The following is a 22,418-nucleotide window of genomic DNA, read 5'->3' on the forward strand; positions in this document are numbered from 1 at the left end:
ATTATTATTATTATTATTATTATTCCTTGTTCTGTGGAGTCCAGCACTCACAGGAACTTGAACTGAACACTTGATCCTCTAGATGACCTCAGCATTAGGGTGAATCTCAAGATGTGCTATTTCACACAGCTGACACAAGTCCATCTGACTTCCAAATAATGTGTGACAAATGAATGCCAGCTTCTTAAATGCATTTGCTGGGGATCTTTGCTTCCACCACAGCAGTGATGCTGTGCTCCCAACTCAGGCCTTGGCCCCTACAACATTGATTCCTGAAACACTTTGATCCCAAGCAGGTTTTTCTACATAGGGTCCTTTATGTCATAGGTCCTATAGTCTGAACCCTCCATTGGTGGCTCTGTGTTAACTGCCATGGCTTCCTTGAATTAGTCTTTCCATCTTTAATCCGGTGGTCTTTTTTCCTACTGCCTTCTACCTTATGAAGCATTGGGCCCGAACAGGGCTTTTTTTGGGTTTGTCCACAGCAAAAGGAAGAAGAAGAAAATGGTAGGACCACTGTGTGGAGAAGATGGCAAAATGCTAACAGGGGACAGAGAAATCTAGGGAAATAATAGTGCCACTCTATTCTGCTTTGGTCAGGCCTCACCTGGAATACTGTGTCCAATTGTGGGCACCACAAAAGGACATTGAGAAAGTGGAGCATGCCCAAAGGAGGGCAACTAAAATGGTGAAGGGTCTGGAAACCATGCCCCATGAGAAACATCTTAGAAAGCTGGGGATGTTTAGTCTGGAGAAGACAAGGTTAAGAGGTGATATGATAGCCCTGTTTAAATACTTGAAGGGATGTCATATTGAGGAGGGAGCAAGCTTGTTTTCTGCTGCTCCAGAGAACAGGACCCAGAACAATGGATGCAAGCTACAGGAAAAAAGATTCCGCCTCATCATTAGGAGGAACTTCCAGACAGTAAGTTCTATTCGACAATGGAACACACTCCCTTGGAGAGTAGTGGAGTCTCTTTCCCTGGAGGTCTTTAAACAGAGGCTTGATAGCCATCTGTCAGAGATGCTTGAATTGAGATTTCCTGCATGACAGGGGGTTAGACTCGATGGCCTGTGTGGTCTCTTCCAACGCTACGATTCTATGATTCTGTGATTTTTCAGAATGAAAAATAGTGCTCTGGATGGACCTCTCCTTCTTTCTAAGGTAGTTTCTCCATTGCCTCTCCTTCTTTCTAAGGTAGTTTCTCCATTGCTCCTGAATCAGGAAATTGTATTATCAGCTTTTTATCAAAATCCTATTTCACAACTGCAACAGACTCTATATTATGTAGACATGAGAAGAGTACTATGCTCATAAGACTACCCAAATAAGGAAATTTCCCAGATTCTTCCTCTGCGATGGGGATAGGATGGCAGTTTTCCCTTAGAGACTTTCAGAACAGGTGTTGGAAGTTGTCAACCTAGCCTTCCAACAGGTAAAAAAGGCCACAGCCGCTACATCTGTGTGAGAGATAGCCAGCGTCTTCTTACTGGCTGAGAGGTGTCTCACTGCCTGATATATACAAAGCAGCTACATATTCACAGCCTTCTATCTTAATCTAGCATTATAGACTACATTGTAGAGCTATTGTAGTGTTGTGTCTTTGGCAGGGAAGTACTGTCCTCTATTCTCAGTTGACTTGCATCAGTGCCAGTGGTAAGTTTGTCAGTTACCCAATTGTGTGAGGCACAGAGACCATGAAGAAAAACAGGTTGCTTTACTGTAACTGGTCCTTCATGTGGTCATCTGTGCTCTCCCACAATACACCCTCCTCCCCTGTTGTTTTGCAGACCCAGTGTAACAGTGAACAGACTACAGAACTGAAGAGGGGTAGCTTTGGTGTTCCAAAGGTTCCCACCAAATCTGCTTAGCTATGGAATTTTCCATGTATGTCATATTCAGCACAGGCACAAACACAGTTGTATGTGGGCACAGATGACCAGTCAAAGAACCACAGTTATAGGTAAGCTGCCTGTTCTTGTCTATTAAAAAACTCTTTTTTGAGCACACACATTTGTAGTATACATACATGCACATATACATGCACGCATACATTTGAATAAGTCCATTATATATGCATGCATTATCTGAATTTGATGTTTGAGTTTTTATAAACTGTTTACTGGTCCACACAGTGGACAGAGACAACTATAAAGCATAGACAACTATAAAGAATAAGCAGCCACATTGAGGAGAACTAGCAGCACACAGGATAGTGAAATTCATATATTCCTGGGCATAGGGACTATGTTTTCTAAAATAAAATACTCTTCCTGAGGTTTTGGTAAAGATAGATTTCTGGTAATATTAAGTATCTAGCTCACATAAATTACATAACTTTAGGTGGAGGCAGGATAAATAAGACTTCCTGCTGAAATATATAACAAGTTATTTGTCTTCTGAAGAATTCTGGATTTTGGTATTCACAGTATGCTTTTATTATTTATAAAAATCAGTGCAGTGTTTGCTTAGCTGTTTGTTTGTTTGTTTGTTTGTTTGTTGAGAGTTTATTATCTCGATTTCAAGAAGAGACCCTGAGGCAGAATAAATTGTTCTTTTTGCCCAGGTATGGTATGTCTGATATAAAGTGAATTGTAATAGTTAAACTTGGCCTGGCATAATGTTCCTACAAGAGGTCTCTGGTGACATATAAAACTCTTCTGAGGTTTTGGTAACTTTCCTTTGGAGTCTCTTGGCATCTAATCAGTCCTAACAAGAGTTTTATGCTTGCAACTATTCTCAGTCTTACAGCATATTCCCCCTTTCTTTTTCAAATATGTTTCAGGGACACCTAACACACAACAATATCTGCCTCTCTTCCATATTTGTTAGTGAAAATGGGCATTGGAAACTAGGAGGCATGGAAACAGTCTGCAATCAAAATGAAGCTACAACAGAGGTAAACAGACAGTTCCCAAGAGAGCATCACCTGTGCTCTTTCTCAATACATTCTACATTGAAGAGTGTGCCAGCTCAATACCCAACCTTAACACCTTATTCCAAAATCAGCTTACAGTTCCCCTGAATAGAAGTATGGGACATATAGTTAGCTATAAACAGAATAGCAACTGTTTTTTTTCTGGCTGTAGAGACGATCTTTTTTGCTGCAATAATGTGTTTGCTCCCTACCTACCTGTCACACCCTTAGTTTAGTTCTTTTTGTGCCCATATCTAACTCTATAGAAGTAATGACTTTGACAAGAGTTGAAAAACATATTATCTGCTGATCATATTTACGAGACCAGGCAAATCAGGAATTATTACTGTATTGTTGACTCACATAAACAGGTTTGGCTTGCAAAACAAGACCTAATGGGAATTGCAGACTTAATGGCAAGAAATGCACCCTTAGCAATTACAGATACCATGGTATGCAGATGAAAAAACTGCTTATGAGGAAATAAAGTTATGGCAACAAAATGTGTGTTTATATATGTGTATTAGTGTACTAGAAAGAAACTGGGATCTTCCCCTAATATCTAGTCAGTATCTCCACTACACATCAATAGCACTTCGTGTTCATCTCAAACAACACAATTCCATAGTGTCCTAAGGAGTGGTTTTCTTCTGTGCTAAGGGATATTAAAGCGATATTAGCTCTTAAAGTTCCTAGGACGCAACAATGAGAGGCAAATAAACTTGATGTAGCAAATTCCTCACTTATCTTGAAAACAATTTCATTGTCCAAAAGGTGGAAGAGACAACAAGGGGTCAGCTATTTTAGATCTGATCCTAACCAGTCAGGATGACCTGGTTAATGGGGTGCAAGTGGTGGGATCCTTAGGTGGGAGTGATTCATGTTCTCCTAGAGTTTGTTATACAATGGAAAGGAGAAGCCAGGCATAGTCAGACACACATTCTAGATGTTAGGAAAGCTGATTTTAGTAAACTTAGAGAAATACTGGGGGTGATCCCATCGTCAGGAATATTAAAAGGGGGTTCAGGAAGGATGGGAGTGTCTCAAAAGGGAGATACTGAAGGCAAAATTTAAAACAGTTCCAGTGACGAAGAAACATGGGAGGTGTCTCAAGAAACCAGGATGGATGACTAATGGACTGTCAATTGAGCTAAATTTTAAACAGAAGATGTATAAAAATTATGGAAAGGGAGAAATCATCAAAGAGGAATTCAGACAAATACCTAGCGCATGTAGGTATAAAGTGAAAAAAGGTAAAGCACAGAATGAACTCAGGCTTGCTAGAGAGGCTAAGAACAATCAAAAGGGCTTTGGGGGTATGTCTGCAGCAAAAGGAAGAAGGAAATGGTAGGGCCACTGTGGAGAGAAGATGGCAAAATGCTAACAGGGGACAGAGAAAAGGCAGAATTACTCAACACTTTCTTTGCTTCATTCTTCTCAGAAAAGGAAAAGGGTGGTCAACCTGAGGAAAATGGAGGACATAATAGGGGGAATTCAGCACAGAATAAGTACAGGTTAATCTAAATGAATATAAGTCTCCAGGACCAGATGAATTACATCCAAGGGTATTAAAAGAACTGGCAAATGTAATATCAGAGCTATTGGCAATAATCTTTGAGAACTTCTGGAGAACAGAAGAAGTCCCAGCAGACGGGGAGGGCAAAGAGGAAAAGAGGATCCCAACCATTATTATCCAGTTAGTCTGACATCAATACCAGGAAAGATTCTGGAGCAGATCATTAAACAGAGAGTCTGCAAACATCTAGAGAGCAATTCCATAATCACAAAAAGGCAACACGAGTTTCAGAGAAACAAGTCATGCCAAACTAATTAATCTCTTTTTTTGCCTGGGACGGAGTGAAAAGATAGGCCCAATGCCATCAGGGCTATGCTTAAGAAGAAGAGCCTCCATGACATTTGACTCCATCCATCCTGGGAGGGAGTGAAAAGATAGGCCCAACGCCATCAAGGCCTATCCTTAAGAAGCAGAGCCATCCCTCCAGCCCATCTGTCTTGGTCCAGGCCTCAAAGGGAGAGAAGAACTGCTGGACCTGATCCCTTTCCCCACCACCATTCCCTTCTCCTTTTGTGTTATGTCTTTTTAAGATTGTAAGCCTGAGGGCAGAGAGCTGTCTAAGTAAAAATTATAATTGTAAGCTGCTCTGGTAGCCTTTAGGGCTGAAGAGTGGGGTATAAATACCATAATAAAATAATTTAAAAATATTGTCCAGTTAGTCTAACATAATACCAGGAAATACTAGAACAATTCCATAATCACAAAAAGTCATGCCAGACAAATCTGATTTCTTTTTTTGATAAAATTACCAGCTTGCTAGATGAAGGGAATGCTGTGGATATAGCATATCTTGATTTCAGAAAGGAATAGAAGGCATGCTTATTTGCAGATGACACCAAATTAAGAGGATCAAAATTCAGAATAACCTGAATAGGCTATAAAGCTGGGCCAAAGCTAACAAAATGAAATTCAACGTGAAGAAATGTAAGGTATTGCACCCAGGGTGGAAAAATGAAATGCATAGATATAGGATGGGGAACACTTGGCTTAACGAGACTACGTGTGAAAGGGATCTAGGAATCCAAGTAGATTACAAGTTGAACATGAGTCAGCAGTGCAGTGCGGCAGCTAAAAAGGCCAATGCGATTTTAGGCTGCATCAATAGAAGTATAGTGTCTTGATAAAGGGAAGTAATAGTGCCATTCTATTTTGCTTTGGTCAGTCCCCACCTGGAATACTGTGTCCAGTTCTGGGCACCACAATTAAAAAAGGACATTGAGAAACTGGAGTGTGTCCAGAGGAGGGTGACTCAAATGATGAAGGGTCTGGAAAACATGCCTTATGAGGAATGACTTAGGAAGCTGGGGATGTTTATCCTGGAGAAGAGACAGTTAAGAGATGATATGATAGCCCTGTTTAAATATTTGAAGGGATGTCATATTGAGAAGGGAGCAAGCTTTTTTTTCTGCTGCTCCAGAGAACAGGACCTGGAACAATGGATGCAAGCTACAGGAAAAGAGATTCCGCCTCAACATTAGGAGGAACTTCCTGACAGTAAGGGCTGTTTGACAGTGGAACACACTCCATCGGAGAGTGGTGGGGTCTCCTTCCTTGTAGGTTTTAAACAGAGGCTAGATGGCCATCTGTTGGGATTGAGAGTTTCTGCATGGCAGGGCATTGGACTGGATGGCCCTTGTGGTCTCTTCCAATTGTGTGATTCTATGATTCTGTGATGCTTGAAAAGTACTGCTATAGGCTGTGCAACAGATTCTATAAATAGCTATACTTCCTTGAAAGGAGAGATGGACAAGAGAGGAATCTTTGGTGTTCAGAAGTGCAGCTGCTTTTCACAAAGTGTTGATCATAGGTTTACAAGACTTACAAGAGCTAAAACATGTCTTCTTTTGTAGTTTCTGAATAGTATCAAGTCAATACGAGAGAAGACGGGTATTCCACCTGAAGAACTGGTAGGCTTTATCCATTATGTATGTTGGAGAAGTTTAAAAAAAAATTCCATCTGTATATTTTTGACATATATATCAAATAGAAAAGATACCTTACTAACTGCATTAATCTGTTGTGGGAAATACTAACGTGAAGCCACTGTTCCATTTTTTGCATTGGAATAGTCTGTGGGGAAAACCGAGCTCTCAAGCATGTTGTCTCTGGATTTGTCTGTAAATAATTTAATTGACATTCCAAGCATGATGGGATCAAAATCTCAGATTATCTTTCTTAGGCATGTTTTACTAAGCATATTTATTTATTTAAAATTTTATATTCTCTCCTCCTTTTACAAGTCCAGGGTTTCTCAAAACAGGCAACAACAATAATATAATGGGTAGGATCATTACATATTATTATTACATATTATTATTACCCATATTATGGGTAGAACATTACAATCCAGTGAAATTGGGAGGGGGACCAGTTTCCCCCATGCAACTCCCCATGTGTTCACAAAACATTTTGCCCCCTTCCCCTGCTCCGGAGTTGGTTTTCAGGCAGTGTGGAATGCTGCAGGAATGGATGAGAAAAAGAAAACTCTCTTTCAAATGCCAGCACAATGTTAAGTCCATTGAGGTTGAAGTTTGCTTCTGTTTCCTTTCATTTTCTTTTCCTTGCTCCTCAGTGCCTTTACATCCTGCATTTTAATATGACAGGGACAGTTAAAGATGTTCCTGAGTCTTACACAGATATGTGCTGAGCATGGTTGGAGGGGGGACAGGGTTGGGGTTTTTGTTTGTTTGTTTGTTTTTGTTGTTGTTTTAAACTGTTTGTTTATTTGCATTAATATGTAGGAATACATCAATGTAGGACGAAATCAGAAAATTAAGTAGCAAAAGGCAGTTCAGATGTTATGGCAACTAGCTTAAATAATAATTATTTTTTTAAAAGTCCTTTTTTTAAATCAAGTTGTTCTAATTGAGCTTCCGTTAATTCAAGGATTTATTTCTAAATGGCATTTCTTAATCACATAGAAAGTGATTAAAAAGATGCAACTGAGAATTGATACTGGTCTACCAATGAACAACTACCAATAAACTGTTAAAGTTAAAATGTTTCAATTCATACAGTCATTGTTATTCCAGTAAGAGGGTTGGAAAATAGTAATACTGTACTAGCCAGACTTTTTTTAAAAAATGGAATAATCAATTTTAAAACACAGGAGCCACCTGTTTTAAACCAGCCAACCCTGGTGCTAAAGCTTTTTATTAATATATGTTCAGCATTTGAAGGATGTGGTTATAAAGTTACTTGAAAGTGAGTCTGTATTCATAATGGAATTTCTTTCTGATTAGGTATTATTAAAGCATAGAGTTCTAATCAATGAATTATAAACCAATATGGTCATTTGGTACTTCTGTCAGAACTTCCTGAAAACCTGTTTCAGTGTGAAGATTCTGTATATGAAAATTTTGAATTCATGACTCTGAATTCTAGGCTTCTCTCCCACGCATTCCCAACACACACACACACAAACACACATATATTTGCTATTGTATCTTATGTGTTTTGTGCTCCTGTCATTTATTGTTTTTTGCCTTTTTAAACTGTCTTCAAAATTTTAAGAAAAGGGTATAAATGTCTTAAATGAAATACTGTGTGGATTAAAGTTGGAGCGGGAGGGTTTCTGAAAAGGGCTAAGTCAGATTTTAATGTTTAATCCTATTTCTGTTACTCTAGGCTACAGACTTCCAGCTTCTTCCTGGAGGCCAGGGTCATTCCCGGGATGCATATTCATTTGGTGTAATGGTTGAAAACCTGCTGAGTTTTTTAAATGAAGAGGGTAAGAATTATTAGAAACAAAATGGTACAATTTCAAGGAATGCCAAGGTTTCTACTGCAGGTACTTCAAAATTTAGGTTACAAATGCAGTGGCTTAGTGGTTAAGATGCCAATTCTGACGGAAGGTTAGAAGTTCGAGGCCTGAGTGCTGCATGATGGGGTGAGCTCCCATCACTAGTCACAGCTTCTTCCAACCTAGCAGATCGAAAGCATGCAAATGCAAGAAGATAAATAGGTACCTCTTTGGTGCAGTCATGCTGGCAACATGACCACTGGAGTAGTCCTCAGACAATGCTGGCTCTTTGGCTTAGTAACGGAGATGAGGACTGCCCCCTACAGTTGGTTATGACTAGACATTCATATCAAGGGAATACCTTTGCCTTTTTTAAAGGTATAGAACCTGCTGACATAAACTTGGCTGCTAAACTTCTATGATTTTAAAAGAATATCACACCCTATTTGTGTGTTTACATAGCCATTTTGTTGGTCACTGTGGGAACAATGCTGGACTACATGTATTATATTATATTATATTATATTATATTAATGTATTTTAATGAATTGCTTTTGATAGAGAAGATATTTTCTTGCAGTGTGGGGAGGAAATCCTACATGCTTGTTCTTTATAGGGAAGGCTTCTGATATTTCAGTCATCCATCATCATCATCATGTTTATTTATAACACCCTTTTCACCAAAGAGCAGTACACCAGAAGATATACATTCAAAAACACACAATAAAACATAACATTATAAAACGCTAAAATACTAAAATAATATACTAATATGCTAAAAACAAAATCCTCGTCAGTCTCTACTCATTTGGCCAAAATGTTTTAAACAGTTTTATATTTTTAAAATGTATTTTATTCTTTTAATAGCTATCTATTTTAATATTGTAATAATTTAATTACTTTTTAATGTACCTCTTTTGTATGTTTTAATTGTATTGTTCTTTTAATATTGCTGAGCCGCTCTGAGTCCCAGTTCAGGGAAAAGAGCAGGATACAAATAAATATAATCATACATAATAATAATAATAATAACAACAACAACAACCTAATGAATCAAAGAGGAAGGTCTTCAACCTTTTATGAAAGCAAGTAAAATCCTCCCTATTCCCTATTACCATGTATGGATGCGAGAGCTGGACAGTTAAGAAAGAAAATAGGAAGAAAACCCATTCATTTGCAATGTGGTGCTGGAGAAGAGTGCTGAAGATTCAATGGACAGCCAAAAGGACAAACAAATGGGTCCTATTGCAGATCAAGCCAGAAACCTCCCTGGAAACCAAAATGGCCAAACTGAGGCTGTCATATTTCAGACACATCAGGAGAAGGAAGGACTAATTAGAAAAGACAGTAATGCTGGGAAAGGTAAAGGGAAGTAGGAAGAGAGGAAGGCCACACAGTGGATGGACTCAATTAAGGAGGTAACAGGTATGGGGTTGCAGGAATTAAGCAAAGCAGTGGAGAACAGAGGGTCTTGGAGATGTCTCATCCATAGAGTCCCATGAGTCCAGATCGACTTCAGAGCAGCTAACAACAGAAGATCCTCCTCCAGATGGAGGTGCAAATGAAGTCTGTTCCACAAATGCCGAGCCAGATCCTGAAAGACTTGCAGCCTTGATAGAGCCGTTGGTGGAACTGCCAAGTATTAATCCAATCCTGACATTCGGCTCCCCCAAAACACATTTCCCCTTTCTCAGATTAACACATTTGGCCTAAACTTAATCACCCCAAATTAAAAATTTGGCATACCCCCACTTAAACTTAACAGCACATTACAAGTTAAAAACATCAAACCTTAAAGTAGACTTTCCATAACTTGAACTGGTGGTTCCCGTCTACGACAACAAAGGGTGGAGGAACAAGCTCTTGTTTCCATGCCTCCAACTCTGCTACTTCAACAGATATCTGGTAGCTGCTGTGTTGCTCTTCATGCTGTCTCCCCGGCTCTCCCATGGGCTTCATTGGTGTCATCCAAGATGACTGATGACTCACCAGCTGGTTCATCCCATGGATTTCCTCCTGTCACTGGTGGGTTTCTATTCCCCAAACTTGGGGACCAATGCAGATTCTGTAGTGCCACACCACAGGTGGTGGTGTCTTTCTGTGAGCAGGTGGCCTCCAGGTGCCCTTCCTTGCCACCTCCCAGGTAGAATACCATGTGCTGATACTGCTCCTTTTCAGTCTTACCTGACCCTCCAGTCACCTGGTGTACCGTATTGTCAGGAGGCTTTTTGGCAGTGGGCTCAGTAGTAGCCTAACAATCTCTTTTAGCAGCTCCCCTTCTCCAGCAAGAAGGATTTGACCCATCAGGGGTTCTGGGATGTGCTACCCTATGCCCCCTCCAGTGGGTCGATATGTAGACCTTTATAAAAATGATTAACTTTAACAGTGTTCGGCCACGCTAAAATTTGGGCAGCTAAGTCCTGAAATTCCTCCAAGTATTTGAGCCCCGACTGGGACCCTTGATGCAGATTCAGAAAAAAAAAAGTGTGGGTATTTTCTCTATGAAATGTGTCTTCAAACCTCGTACACAACTCCACCATGAAGGCTTGCGTATCACACAGAGCCAGTGCCCCCTCATTGTAGAGCTGCACCAACCACAGTGCTGCCCCTCCCTCCAAATGGGTGGCTACATACCTAACTCTCAAAGCCTCATCTGGAAAGATGTGTGTTCATGAATACTGCTACCTGGGCAAGGAAGAATGGCACATCTTTGGATCACCATCAAAGCCCACTCTGAGCTCATGAACTCTTTACAACTGCTGTTCCCCAGACTGCTGCAGCAATCCTACCATTACCTGTGAGTCCCCAGACCATCCAGGTTCTGGAACTGGTGGAGTTGGTGGTGGAATTGACAGTTCCACAATTGCAGGTGCTGCCGCTGCTTGCGGCACCCCTGGTGCCAGTTGGAGAGTTGGTTGGGCAACCGATCATCCAGCGATGTGACCCCTTCCAGTTGACTGTTATCCTGCTGAAGGATCCTGATTTTCGCTTCTTTTTTTCCCCCAGAATGTAGGGGGCCACCTTGCTCCCCCACCCGCTGACATCCCAGTCTGCAACTCTGCTGGCTGGGTATCACTCCCTCTTCCATGAGGAAGCCTCAGTCTTGTACCACGAGTGCAACCCAGGCCTAGCTGGGATGGATTCCATAGCCTGGGCCCCTTAGTGGATGCCTCACACCTGGATGTGAAGGCTCCCTGAGGAACAGCTTCTAGTTCCTGGACTGCCAACTCAGCTTGCTCTCAGCTCCCAGGTTGCTCTCTGGGGTTTGTTCCATCTTAAGTTCTGGTTGTGTGGCAGTTTGCACCAAATGCATTTCAGATCAATCAAGACCTTGGTGAGTTTTATCTAATTGTCAGAAAATCATAGCAACTTTCCCCATACTCAGTAAATTTCTGAGGATTAACAGAAAGCCTTTATTGAAAGGTCAGTAAAAGTCCATCTAGTAAGACTTCTTCGACAGAATTGAGAATCTGACACACATACATAAATCATGGCAGTATTAACCCAATCCTGACACTTCACAAGGTCAGTGATTTTGTCCTCAAGTGGAACTTCCACATGGAAACACTACAATCAGTTCTAGAAAGGATGCAAGATTATCTGGCATCCTTTGTCCTCAAGGAGGCTTGCTTGCACATTCCAGAACACCCGGCTGACAGAAAGCACCTCAGGTTGACACCAGGAGGGTCACATCTGGAGTAGAGTTTTTGGTTTTTAATTGGTTTTTAGATTGTGAATTGATTGTATGAAATGTTTTAGGATACTTTGTATTGTTTTTAAATTGGTATCATGGGTTTTTGTATTATTGGGTTATGGGTTGATGTATTGTAGTGTTTTTGATGGAGATTTTTGTAAACCGCTGTGATCTGCAAGGAATAGCGGTATAGAAATAAAATTTCATTCATTCATTCATAGAGGGCCTTAACCATTCAGTCTATCGCGTGTATAGATTGGCGACCTTAGTGTTGGTGGCACATCTGAGGCTGTAGGTTGTGTATGTGGAGAAAGGCAAGGAGTTTGTGCAGGTCAACATGGATTGTCTGGGGTCTGGATTTTCACCATGAGTGGTGGGATCCAGTCTCTGCTCAGGAGAGTATTGAGGCCAACAACATCACAGCTGATTCAATTTCTTGGGCCAGGTTCCATCTGACAGAACTATAGTATTTACTTCTGCCTGAGATTGCTAAAAATGTTAGCTGGATTTGCGTTTTCCCCTCACTGAGAGGTTTTCTCTTGGTGGCTTTCAGAGTTGTTGAGAAGGGAATGCCAGTTGAGATCTGAGAAGAGTGGCTGTCATGACCTGTGCCAGTTTGCAGGGTTGGAGGGGCACACTACAGTGGCCAGATGGCACAAAGCTTATGGGCACCCAGGTAGAGGATATGCAGTATCAGCTGGCTGAAGTTACAGGTGGTGTGTTCGATATTCCTCAATCTGCAAACGGAAATTCTGGGGAATCGTGTTGATCCAGAAAGGGACCTTCATTGTAGGCACTAGTATTCTATTTCATTGCAGAACCTTTACTCCTTAAAAACAGTTTTCCATTATTTTTCTATTTTCATATTTAGTGATATTGAAGGAGTATTCCATTTTTGTACAGTCTTTGTGTAGGAAACAACCTGTTAAGCCGTGTTGGTTTTAAATGACTCATTTAATACGCTGCCTCTTAATTAATGATATTGTGGTTCTAATTTATCAGGTTCTACTAGAGATTCTGCTGTAGTGAGTCTGAACGACAGCTGTCTTAAATGTAAAACTAGCCAATTGTATATGTAATCTGTTGTTTAAGATGGTATCTCAGGTGACAAAGTAATGGCTTCTCAGACTGCATAAGTCATAGAAATAGTTCTTATTAGGGGTGGAGCATTTTAATGATCTTAAAGGCCAGATTTCCACCTGAAACCAAGCTAGCAGACCAGATAATTTCACACTGAGTTCTACATTGGGAGCACATGCAAGATGTGTAATAACTGGTCAGTGATCAGAGACAACAGCAGTGTTCCAGGCATTGCACATTTGAGGACGGTACATTTCCCTGACCCTCAGCAAACTGGATTAAACAGCAGGCCAAAGGTTTTTCATCCCTGGTATAAGGAATGTGGGAATCTTCAGCAAGATCATTTTATCATATGTTTTCTCTTGGTGACACACTCAGAAAAATAACTGTCCCAAATGTGTTGTTGTTTGGAATACACCACAAATCAGCCAAGCACCACTGATGCCTTTAATGTCGGATCACTTCCAAAGAATAGGTCTGCTCAGCTGTATTGCACTGTGAAGTAAAATAAAATCCTCTTCAAATCTAGAATTGCAGTTTCTCTTTGTAAAGAGTATCTTCTCAGAACTGGGCAAAATTGAAGCTGCTAGTGCTGCTTGATCTTGGGGTTTTTTTGACAGATTTAATTCCAAAATTGTGTCCTTCAGTTGCAGAGGATGTTTTCATCAGTTTTCAGCAGACCTTATGCACTGCTTTGCTAAATCCTGATCCTGTGTGCCGTTTCCCGCTGTCTAATCTACTATCCCATGAATTCTTTCGGTGAGCATACTGTTGGAATATATGTTAACTAATATAATATATGTGATTGGAAGTAATCTTCAAGGACTATGGTGTGCCAGGTTTTCACATTCAGCAGTCACAGTTATATAAACAGCACTGTTCTTTGAAAAACAAAGATGCTTTCCAATGGTAATTTCAAAATGTATTAGGAAGCAAAATACAAGGTTCTAACTAAATGGATAGATATGGAATGATTGCATAAATGAATTCTCTACTAGTAAGCACCTGCAGTCTCAGAATAGATAATGTAATTCTCTTCTACAAATAAAATGATCAGTGCACAAGTGAAAAATTACTCAAGTAATAATGATCTGTAAAAATTATTCCCAGGAACAGATGTTTAGGGAAAGAAAGTTCCAAAGTTAGGACACATGGTTGTGAGTATGAGCACGTGAGGCCACCCATAACTGACCTGGGTTAGATGTAGAAATAAGAGTAGAGCTAGAGTTATCCTGTGTATGTTGCAACCAATCCTTAAGACAATAGTTCCTTGGTCTTTTGATATGCCATAGACACAAATTCAGGTAATTGTAATTTCAACAAATTTCACTACACTTGAGGGTTGCTTTTTGTTTGTGTGCTTTCAGCACAGAATGAGCAAAGAGATAGTACAGGAATACCTTGTTAATCTAAATGAGTATAAGTCTCCAGGACCAGATGAACTACACCCAAGAGTATTAAAAGAATTGGCAAATGTAATATCAGAGCCATTAGCAATAATCTTTGAGAACTCCTGAAGAACAGGAGAAGTCCCAGCAGACTGGAGGAGGACAAATGTCCCCATCTTCAAAAAGGAGGGAAAAGAGGATCCCAACATTTATCGTCCAATTAGTCTAACATCAAGGGAACTGTCTAAGTAAAAATAATAATTGTAAGCCGCTCTGGTAGCCTTTAGGGCTGAAGAGCGGGGTATAAATACCATAATCAAATAATTAAAAAGATTATTGTCCAGTTAGTCCGACATCAATACCAGGAAAGATTCTAGAGCAGATAATTAAACAGAGAGTCTGTGAACATCTAGAAGGCAACTCGATAATCACAAAAAGTCAACATGGGTTTCAAAGAAACAAATCATGCCAGACTAATCTGATCTCTTTCTTTGATAAAATTACCAGCTTGGTAGATGAAGGGAATGCTGTGGATATAGTATCGCTTGATTTCAGTAAGCCTTTGACAAGGTTTCCCATGACATTCTTGCAAACAAGCTGTTAAATGTGGGCTGGACAAGGTAACTGTTACATGGATTTGTAATTGGTTTACAGGCCGAAGCCAAAGGGTGCTCAACAACGGGTCCTCTTCATCCTGGAGAGAAGTGACCAGTGTGGTCCACAGGGCTCTGTCCTGGGCCCAATGCTATTCAACATCTTTATCAATGGCTTAGATGACAGAATTGGGGACATACTTATCAAATTTGCAGATGACACCAAACTAGGAGGAGTAGCTAAAACTCCAGAGGACAGGATCAAAATTCAAAACGACCTGAACAGACTAGAAAGCTGGGACAAAGCTAACAAAATGAAATTCAACAGAGAGAAATGTAAGGTACTGCACTTAGGCAGAAAAATTAAATGCTCAGATGGGGGACACCTGGCTGAACGAGACTACATGTGAAAGTAATCTAGGAGTCCAAGTAAACCACAAGTTGAACATGAATCAACAGTGTGATACGGCATCTAAAAAGGCCAATGCAATTTTAGGCTGCATAAATAAAAGTATAGTGTCTAGATCAAGAAAAGTAATAGTGCCGTGATGGCGAACTTATGCCACGCGTGCCGGAAGTGGCACTCTGGGCCGTTTTGCCGGGCACGGGCACTGGGGGAAGGAGAAATAGGCACGCACATTCCCGTTCCTCCTTCTCCCTGCCATTTTCAGACCTCCCGCTGTCTCTCGGAGACAGCAGGAAGACAGAAAATGGCGCTAGAGAGAAGGAGCCAGAGGTGTGCATGTCTGGCTCCTTCTCCTAGCACTTTCCCGGTCTTCAGTTGCCTATTGGAGACAACTGGTGGCTGGGAAAGGGTCGGGGGGGAAGGCGGAGTGACCAGCACGTGCCTGTTGCTCCTCCCCAGATACCTTTCCCAGCCTCCAAGTGTCTCCAGAAAGACAGATGGGGGCAGGGAAAGGCCCCTGAGGAGGAGCAGTGGTGGCGTGCCGTGTCCTGGCTCTATCAGGGGCCCTTCCTCCCCCAGACCTCTCTCCCGAGAGAGAGATCTGCGGCTGGAAGGGCCGCAGAGGAGCCCAGGATGGTGATGTGCCGGGTCCTGGGCTCCATCGCGGCCTTCCAGCCCCAGACCTCACTCCAAAGAGAGATCTGGGGCTGGAAGGGCTGTGAAAGAGCCCAGGACGGCGGCGTGCCAGGTCCTGGGATCCGTAGCGACCCTTCCAGCCCCAGACCTCACTCCAAAGAGAGAGATCTGGGGCTGGAAGGGCCGTGGGGGAGCCCAGGACAGCAGCATGCCCAAGCCCCTTCCTTCGGCCTCCCTTCCCTTCGGCCAAACGGACCCCTTGGAGCCCGTTCGGCAGAAGGAAAGGGCCAAAGGGAAGGTCCTGGGACGGGTGCCCAAGCCCCTTCCTTCAGCCGAACAGGCTCCATCACATCCCTTCCTGCCCCAGACCTCCCTCCGAAGAGAGAGATCTGGGGCTGGAAGGGCCGTGAAAGAACCCAGGACGGTGGCGTGCCAGGTCCTGGGCTCCGTCATGGCCCTTCCAGCCCCAGCCCTCCCTCCAGAGAGAGAGATCTGGGGCTGGAAGGGCAGTGAAAGACCCAGCACGCCGCCGTCCTGGGCTCTTTCACAGCCCTTCCAGCCCCACATCTCTCTCTCCGGAGGAAGGTCTGGGGCTGGAAGGGCCGCGACGGAGCCCAGGACCCGGCAGGGAGAGACAGCTAGAGGCCAAGGAAGGGCAGGAGGAGCAGGCACGCCTGTCACTCCCTCCCCCAATCCCCCTCCCCAACTTCTAGCTGTCTCTCAGAGACAACTGGAGGCGGGAAAGGGCACAGGGATAGCCCCGTCCCTGGAGGGTGGAAGCTCCATCCCCAGCATGTGGCCCCGCCCCCGGATGGGGGAAGCTCTGCCCCCAATACGGCGAACCAAAAAGGTTCGCCATCACTGTAATAGTGCCACTCTATTCTGCTTTGGTCAGGCCCCACCTGGAATACTGTGTCCAGTCCTGGGCACCACAATTCAAAAAGGACATTGAGGAACTGGAGCGTGTCCAAAGGAGGGCGATTAAAATGGTGACGGGTCTGGAAACCATGCCCTATGAGGGATGACTCAGAGAGCTGGGGGTGTTTAACTTGGAGAAGAAAAGGTTAAGAGGTGATATGATAACCCTGTTAAATACTTAAAGGGGTGTCATACTGAGGAGGGAACAAGCTTCTTTTCTGCTGCACCAGAGAACATTCCTGACAGATGGTCATCCAGCCTCTGTTTAAAGACTTCCAAGGAAGGAGACTCCATCACACTCTGAGGGAGTGAGTTCCACTGTTGAACAGCCCTTACTGTCAGGAGGTTCCTCCTAATGTTGAGGTGGAATCTCTTTTCCTGTAGCTTGCATCCATTGTCCTGAGAAGAGAATGTTAAGAGGTGATATGATAGCCCTGTTTAAATATTTGAAGGGATGTCATATTGAGGAGGGAACAAGCTTATTTTCTGCTGTTTCAAAGAACAGGATCCAGACCAATGGATGCAAGCTACCTGTCGCCAATGCTTTGATTGAGAGTTCCTGCATGGCAGGGGGCTGGACTGAATGGCCCTTCTGGTCTCTTCCAACTATGATTCTATGAAATTAATTTTATATTGTTATTATATTTATTTATAGTTATTATTATTTACAGTATTATGCATTATTATATTTCTTCTTCGTGGTCTCTGTGAATCATACAAATGGGTTTCACTGCGCCTGCGCAGTGCTGCTCGGAACCTACTGGAATCACTGGGCAGAGTTTACTCTGCAACATATTGAAACTTTTTGGCGGTAACTCCGCCCACCCGTTATAAGGCCTCTGCCTTCCCGTTCTTTTCCCCAGTTCCTTTTTTCCACTGTGCTAGCTGCTTCAGGGAACTTTCGCTTGCTTGGAATCACTTTCGTTTTTTGACCTCGGACTGTACTCTTGACCATTCTTTGTCTCCCGCCCCTGGTAACTTCGGACTTTCGGACTGTTGACCTCGTTTACGGATTCTCCTCTGGCTTTAACGACCTCGAAAATGCCTGCACCCTTCAAGAAGTGCGACATTTGTGGGGGCAAGGTGCCCGTCCAGGACCCGCACTCCTCCTGCCTTTTGTGCCTTGGCAATAACCATGATACCAAGGCCTGCCTGCTCTGCAGATCCCTCTCGTCTCAGGCCCGGAAGAACCGTGAGTCCCGGCTCACTTCGGCGATTGCCCTCGGCAAGGTACAAGAGGGGGGTTCACGGTTGTCCTCTGTCCCGCCCTCCGCGCCCCCGCTTCATCTTCTCGGGCCAGTGTATCCAGTGCCACTTCTGGAAAGGCAGTCCCTTCCGCCACCTCCGATGTGGCCCGTGGCTCGAAACCGCCCAGTGCCACCAACAAACCCTCCAAGAGCCCCCACAAGTCTTCGGGGACTGAGGGTACCGAGCCGGCCTCCAAACCGACGAAGAGATCGGAGGGCTCGCAGGGCCACCAAGAAAAAGCGTTTTCCAAGTCCATAGTCTCAAGTCCGCTGTGGCATCGGTTCAAAGGCTGGATTGGGCGGACAGTACAGTCTCCAACCTCCAAGCCGGCGTTGTACCGACACAGGAGGGATAAGGTTGGCACAACCTTCAGGAAACCCTTCACCAAGGGGCTTTGAGAAAGAAACCCTCCCCCGAACTAGTATTTGGCACAAATGACAGAACGTAGCATTTGATGGATGTGAGGGACAGCCCCATTCAAAAGTGCCATCAAAAACCCAGCACCACTGGAGTGGACAACCTGAGCAGGAGACAAGCCCTTTCGATCAAGGAAGAGGCCAAATCTCCTATTCAGGCGTAGGACCGGGTGGAGGTTTCCTTGCAGCCAGGATGGACCGTCCTCCTGCTCTGGCAGGGCGTCAGGGCTGTATCCTCAGGCTACAGCGGCAGGCTCTCGATGTCCGGGTGAGAATCGTCCGTCCTGGGATCGACAGACGAGTCGAGAGGTCGAGACGGAGGGAAGCATCTCCTGGAGAGGTGGCGAAGGATGCGAAACCACGGCTGCTCGGCCACCACGGGGTGCCGGATCGCATGCGAGTGGTCTGTTGTCATCTTGAACACCACCCTGATGGAGGGGAACGGAGGGAAGGCGTAGAGAAGCTCCTATGTCCGAGGAAAAGCGAATGGTCTCCGAGGGATCCGTCCATTCGCTTCCTGGAGCAAAATGGGGACAGTGGCTGTTCCATCTGGTCGCGAAGAGGTCGATCCGGGAGGTTCCCACGGTCGAAGAGGTCGCTGACTGTCTCGGGATGGAGCTCCACTCGTGGCACACTGATGGATATCTGCTGAGGCGGTCTGCCAACTCGTGTCCTCCCAGGGAGGTGGATCGCCTGGAGGAGGACGCGTCTCTGGATATCACCAATCCAGATTGCGGAGCGTTGAGGTCGAGCAGGGTCCTGGATTGGTAACACCTTGTTTGTGATGTAATACATCCACGGTGTGTTGTCTGTCCTCGGGGAAAAACCCTTCCTGAGACAGCGAACTCGAACGCCTCAAGGCTTTTCCACTGCGAGCATCTCCAAAGCGTTGTGTGAGGAAGTTGTCTTGCGCGGACCACCTGTCTTTGACGACGAGTCGAGCGTGAGCGCCCATCCCTCCAGGGATGCTCGGTTGTCAGAGTCAGTGTGCCTGGGGCTGATGAAAATGCATCCCGGTTCGCGTTGCAGCTGTCGGCCACCATCTGAGGGAAGCGGCCACGGCCTCGTACCGTGAGCCACTTTGACGGAGGTCCTCAACGGAGAGAAGACGGAGAGGAACCAGATTGGAGAGGCCGAAGACGAAGTCTTGCCAAGGGGTGACGAATGTCGTCGATGCCATGTGCCAGGGCGCTTGGACGTCTCTGGCTCTCCCCTTCTGGGGATATGCACGGCCTGAGGGACGTGTCAAGGCCTGAAAGCGGTCCGGAGGGGAAATGCGGAGCATCTTTCGAGTCGAGGTGGCCCCGATGAATTGACCTGCCTGGCGGTGTGAAGTGGGACTTTTCCCTGTTGACGACCAGCCCGCGGGAGTCCAAGGTGCAAGCGAAGGAGATTGCCTCCTGCAGCTCGCCTTGGTTCGGCTGCAAACAGCCATCGTTCCAGGTAGGGAAAGACCATGAAGCCCTTCGATGGAGTATGCCACCACCGGTGCCATGCGCTTTGTGAAGACTCATGGAGCTGTGGCAAGCCGAAGGGAAGACGTTGTAATGGTACAGTTGGAGCCGCAGCGAAGGTTGAGGAATCTCCGGTGGGACTCTCGGATCCCGATATGGAGTAGGCATCCTTCAGGTCGACGTCGCAAACCACATGTCTGGTGAAGCAGAGGCAGATGGAAGCCAAGGTTTACCATCGAAACGGCGTAGTCCGGAACAATTCAATTGTCTCAAGTCCAGGATGGCCTGAGGCCCCCATCTGCTTTCGGTACCTGAAGTACTGGAGAAAAAGGCCCGGGGTATGGTCGGGCGCAAAGGGGAGAATTGCCCCTTTACCAAGCAAGCGCGCACTTCGTCGAGAAGGGTGTCCGAGGGGGAAGTGGACTGAAAGGCTCCAGTTGGAGGGAGCTCTTGGAACTCGAGGGCATAACCCTACGGACGATGTTGAGAACCCACGAGTCCGATGTTATAGAGGCCCAGGTTTAAACAAAGGGCTCAGAATGTCCAAGAAGAAAGAGGGTGAGAGAGAACGAAGCGCGCTGCGTCCCTTCAGGTTTCTCTTCCATGGTCGGTGTCTGCGGCGGGACTTGCGGTACCGAGGCGGAAGTTCGACGGCCAGAGGAGGAGGAAGACTGGAGGGGAAGCGGTGTCTTTGGGAGCCCTGTTGTGGGACTGCTGATCCCGGGGGATTCCCTGGACTGACCTTGCGCTGCCACGGGTCTGCGCTTCCGAGAATGGAGAAGTGGTGTCTTGGACAGCCATGTTCTTCGCCGCCGCTTCATCCTGACTCCTGTCAGGCGGTCGTCAGTCTCGGCATGGAAGAGCCGGTCCGTCGAGCGGCATGTCTTCGATGGCCTCCCTGACTGTAGGGTTGAGGTCCGAGGCCCTCAACCAGCGTGGTTCTGGAGTGGTGAGAGCCAACTCCCAATGGAATGGTCTCATCCCTGATCTCCACCAGCTGCCTCTGGATGTCATCCGGGACGTCCGGGATGAGGGGGAGATCCGTTCCATGAGGGTCTTGATATAGGCCCCATGCAGGTGGTGTAATTGACGGCCTTCACTGTGAGTGCCGCTGCCGATAGGCCTTCTTGGCCAGGCCATCAATTTCTTGGTCTCCGGTTGACAGGGGAGTCGCCTGCTTAGGAACGAAAGCGTGGTTGGGCTCCTTCTCCTTCGCGCGTTTGCCTTGGGTGGTTTGGCCTCAACAAGGGCAGCTCACCGGGGCGACTCTGTAGAGCGACTCCACCTTGCGAGAGGACGCGGACAAGGTGGCTGGGGAGTCCCAGGACCTCTTCACGATGGTCTGAAGAGACGGGAGAGAGGCAGACAAGGTGGAGTGGGCACTCGTGCACCCGCGCTTCTACCGGGTCCTCCGCGTCGTCATCCGGGAAGCGAGCTTGTATGTCGAGAGCCTCGCCAACTTGACCCGTGTTCGTGAAGGACCGGACGTCATCCGACGGGGAAGACGGTTGGGTTGATCTCTGTGGCGAGGCCGACACCGAGAGGACGTTCTTCATCCAAGGTGCTTCAGACGGGGCAAAGGCTCCTCGTCAGAGTCCAAGTCGGAGGAGAGGGTCGTCACCCGACTTGGGATCTTGGGCGGATGAACAGGTCCGTTGGGGATCGCGAGTGCCGCGAGGTGGAGATGCGATCTCTCGTAAACAGATACGGTCGGGACCATCTGGAACAGGGTGCCTTGGTGTACGGGACGGGGGTTCCCTGGTGAAACTCCTTCATCGCTCTGTCCTCCGAAACCGACAAATAATACCGCCAATTGCGCGTCGAAACAGGTCCGGTATCCCCTGCCTGTGGGGCTGGTCGTCTTGTGTCGGTCCCAGAGTGGGAAGCCGACCGGTGTTCCGGCGAAGGAAGGAGAGCGGTGTCTCCGTCCTGTGGACAAAGTCCATGGGGGCTGAGGCAGCGGGTGTCAGGCACGGATCCGCCGACCCTCAGGCGTAGGTCCCGATCGCGTGGGACTGTCGAACGTGGAAGCGGCGGGCCCATTTGGAAGGGGAGCGCTTCTGTCCTTCATCCTCGGTGGGTCGGTGGTGGGCCGGTCCTTAGAAGACTTGGACTTCTTTGGGGCAGGATCACGAACCGACTTGTCGTGGTGCCTCTTTTTCCCAGGCCTGGGACCTCCTCGTGGGAAGAAAGGATTGTCCGGGAGGTCTAGGAGGACAGCAGCCGCTGCCGACGATGAAGGTCTTAGGAGACCCTGTCCCTCGAAGGCACAGCCCGTCCTTGGCTGGAAGCATGGCGAGATGCCTTGGACGACGACAGGCGACGAGATGGCCCTCGGCTCGTAGCCTC

General features: G+C 45.7%; 1 protein-coding gene across 1 annotated transcript in view; it reads left to right on the forward strand.

The window, feature by feature from the left end:
- The window catches only part of SCYL3 (SCY1 like pseudokinase 3), a 95,317-nt gene that overhangs the window by 59,595 nt on the left and 13,304 nt on the right, over window positions 1-22,418 (forward strand). The window contains 4 exon segments of the mRNA XM_042461754.1: window positions 2,787-2,900; window positions 6,345-6,401; window positions 8,122-8,224; window positions 13,658-13,780. Of these exon segments, the coding sequence (XP_042317688.1) occupies window positions 2,787-2,900; window positions 6,345-6,401; window positions 8,122-8,224; window positions 13,658-13,780 (397 nt within the window).

The sequence above is a fragment of the Sceloporus undulatus genome, chromosome 4 (genome assembly GCF_019175285.1).
Source record: "Sceloporus undulatus isolate JIND9_A2432 ecotype Alabama chromosome 4, SceUnd_v1.1, whole genome shotgun sequence".
Lineage (NCBI taxonomy): Eukaryota > Metazoa > Chordata > Lepidosauria > Squamata > Phrynosomatidae > Sceloporus > Sceloporus undulatus.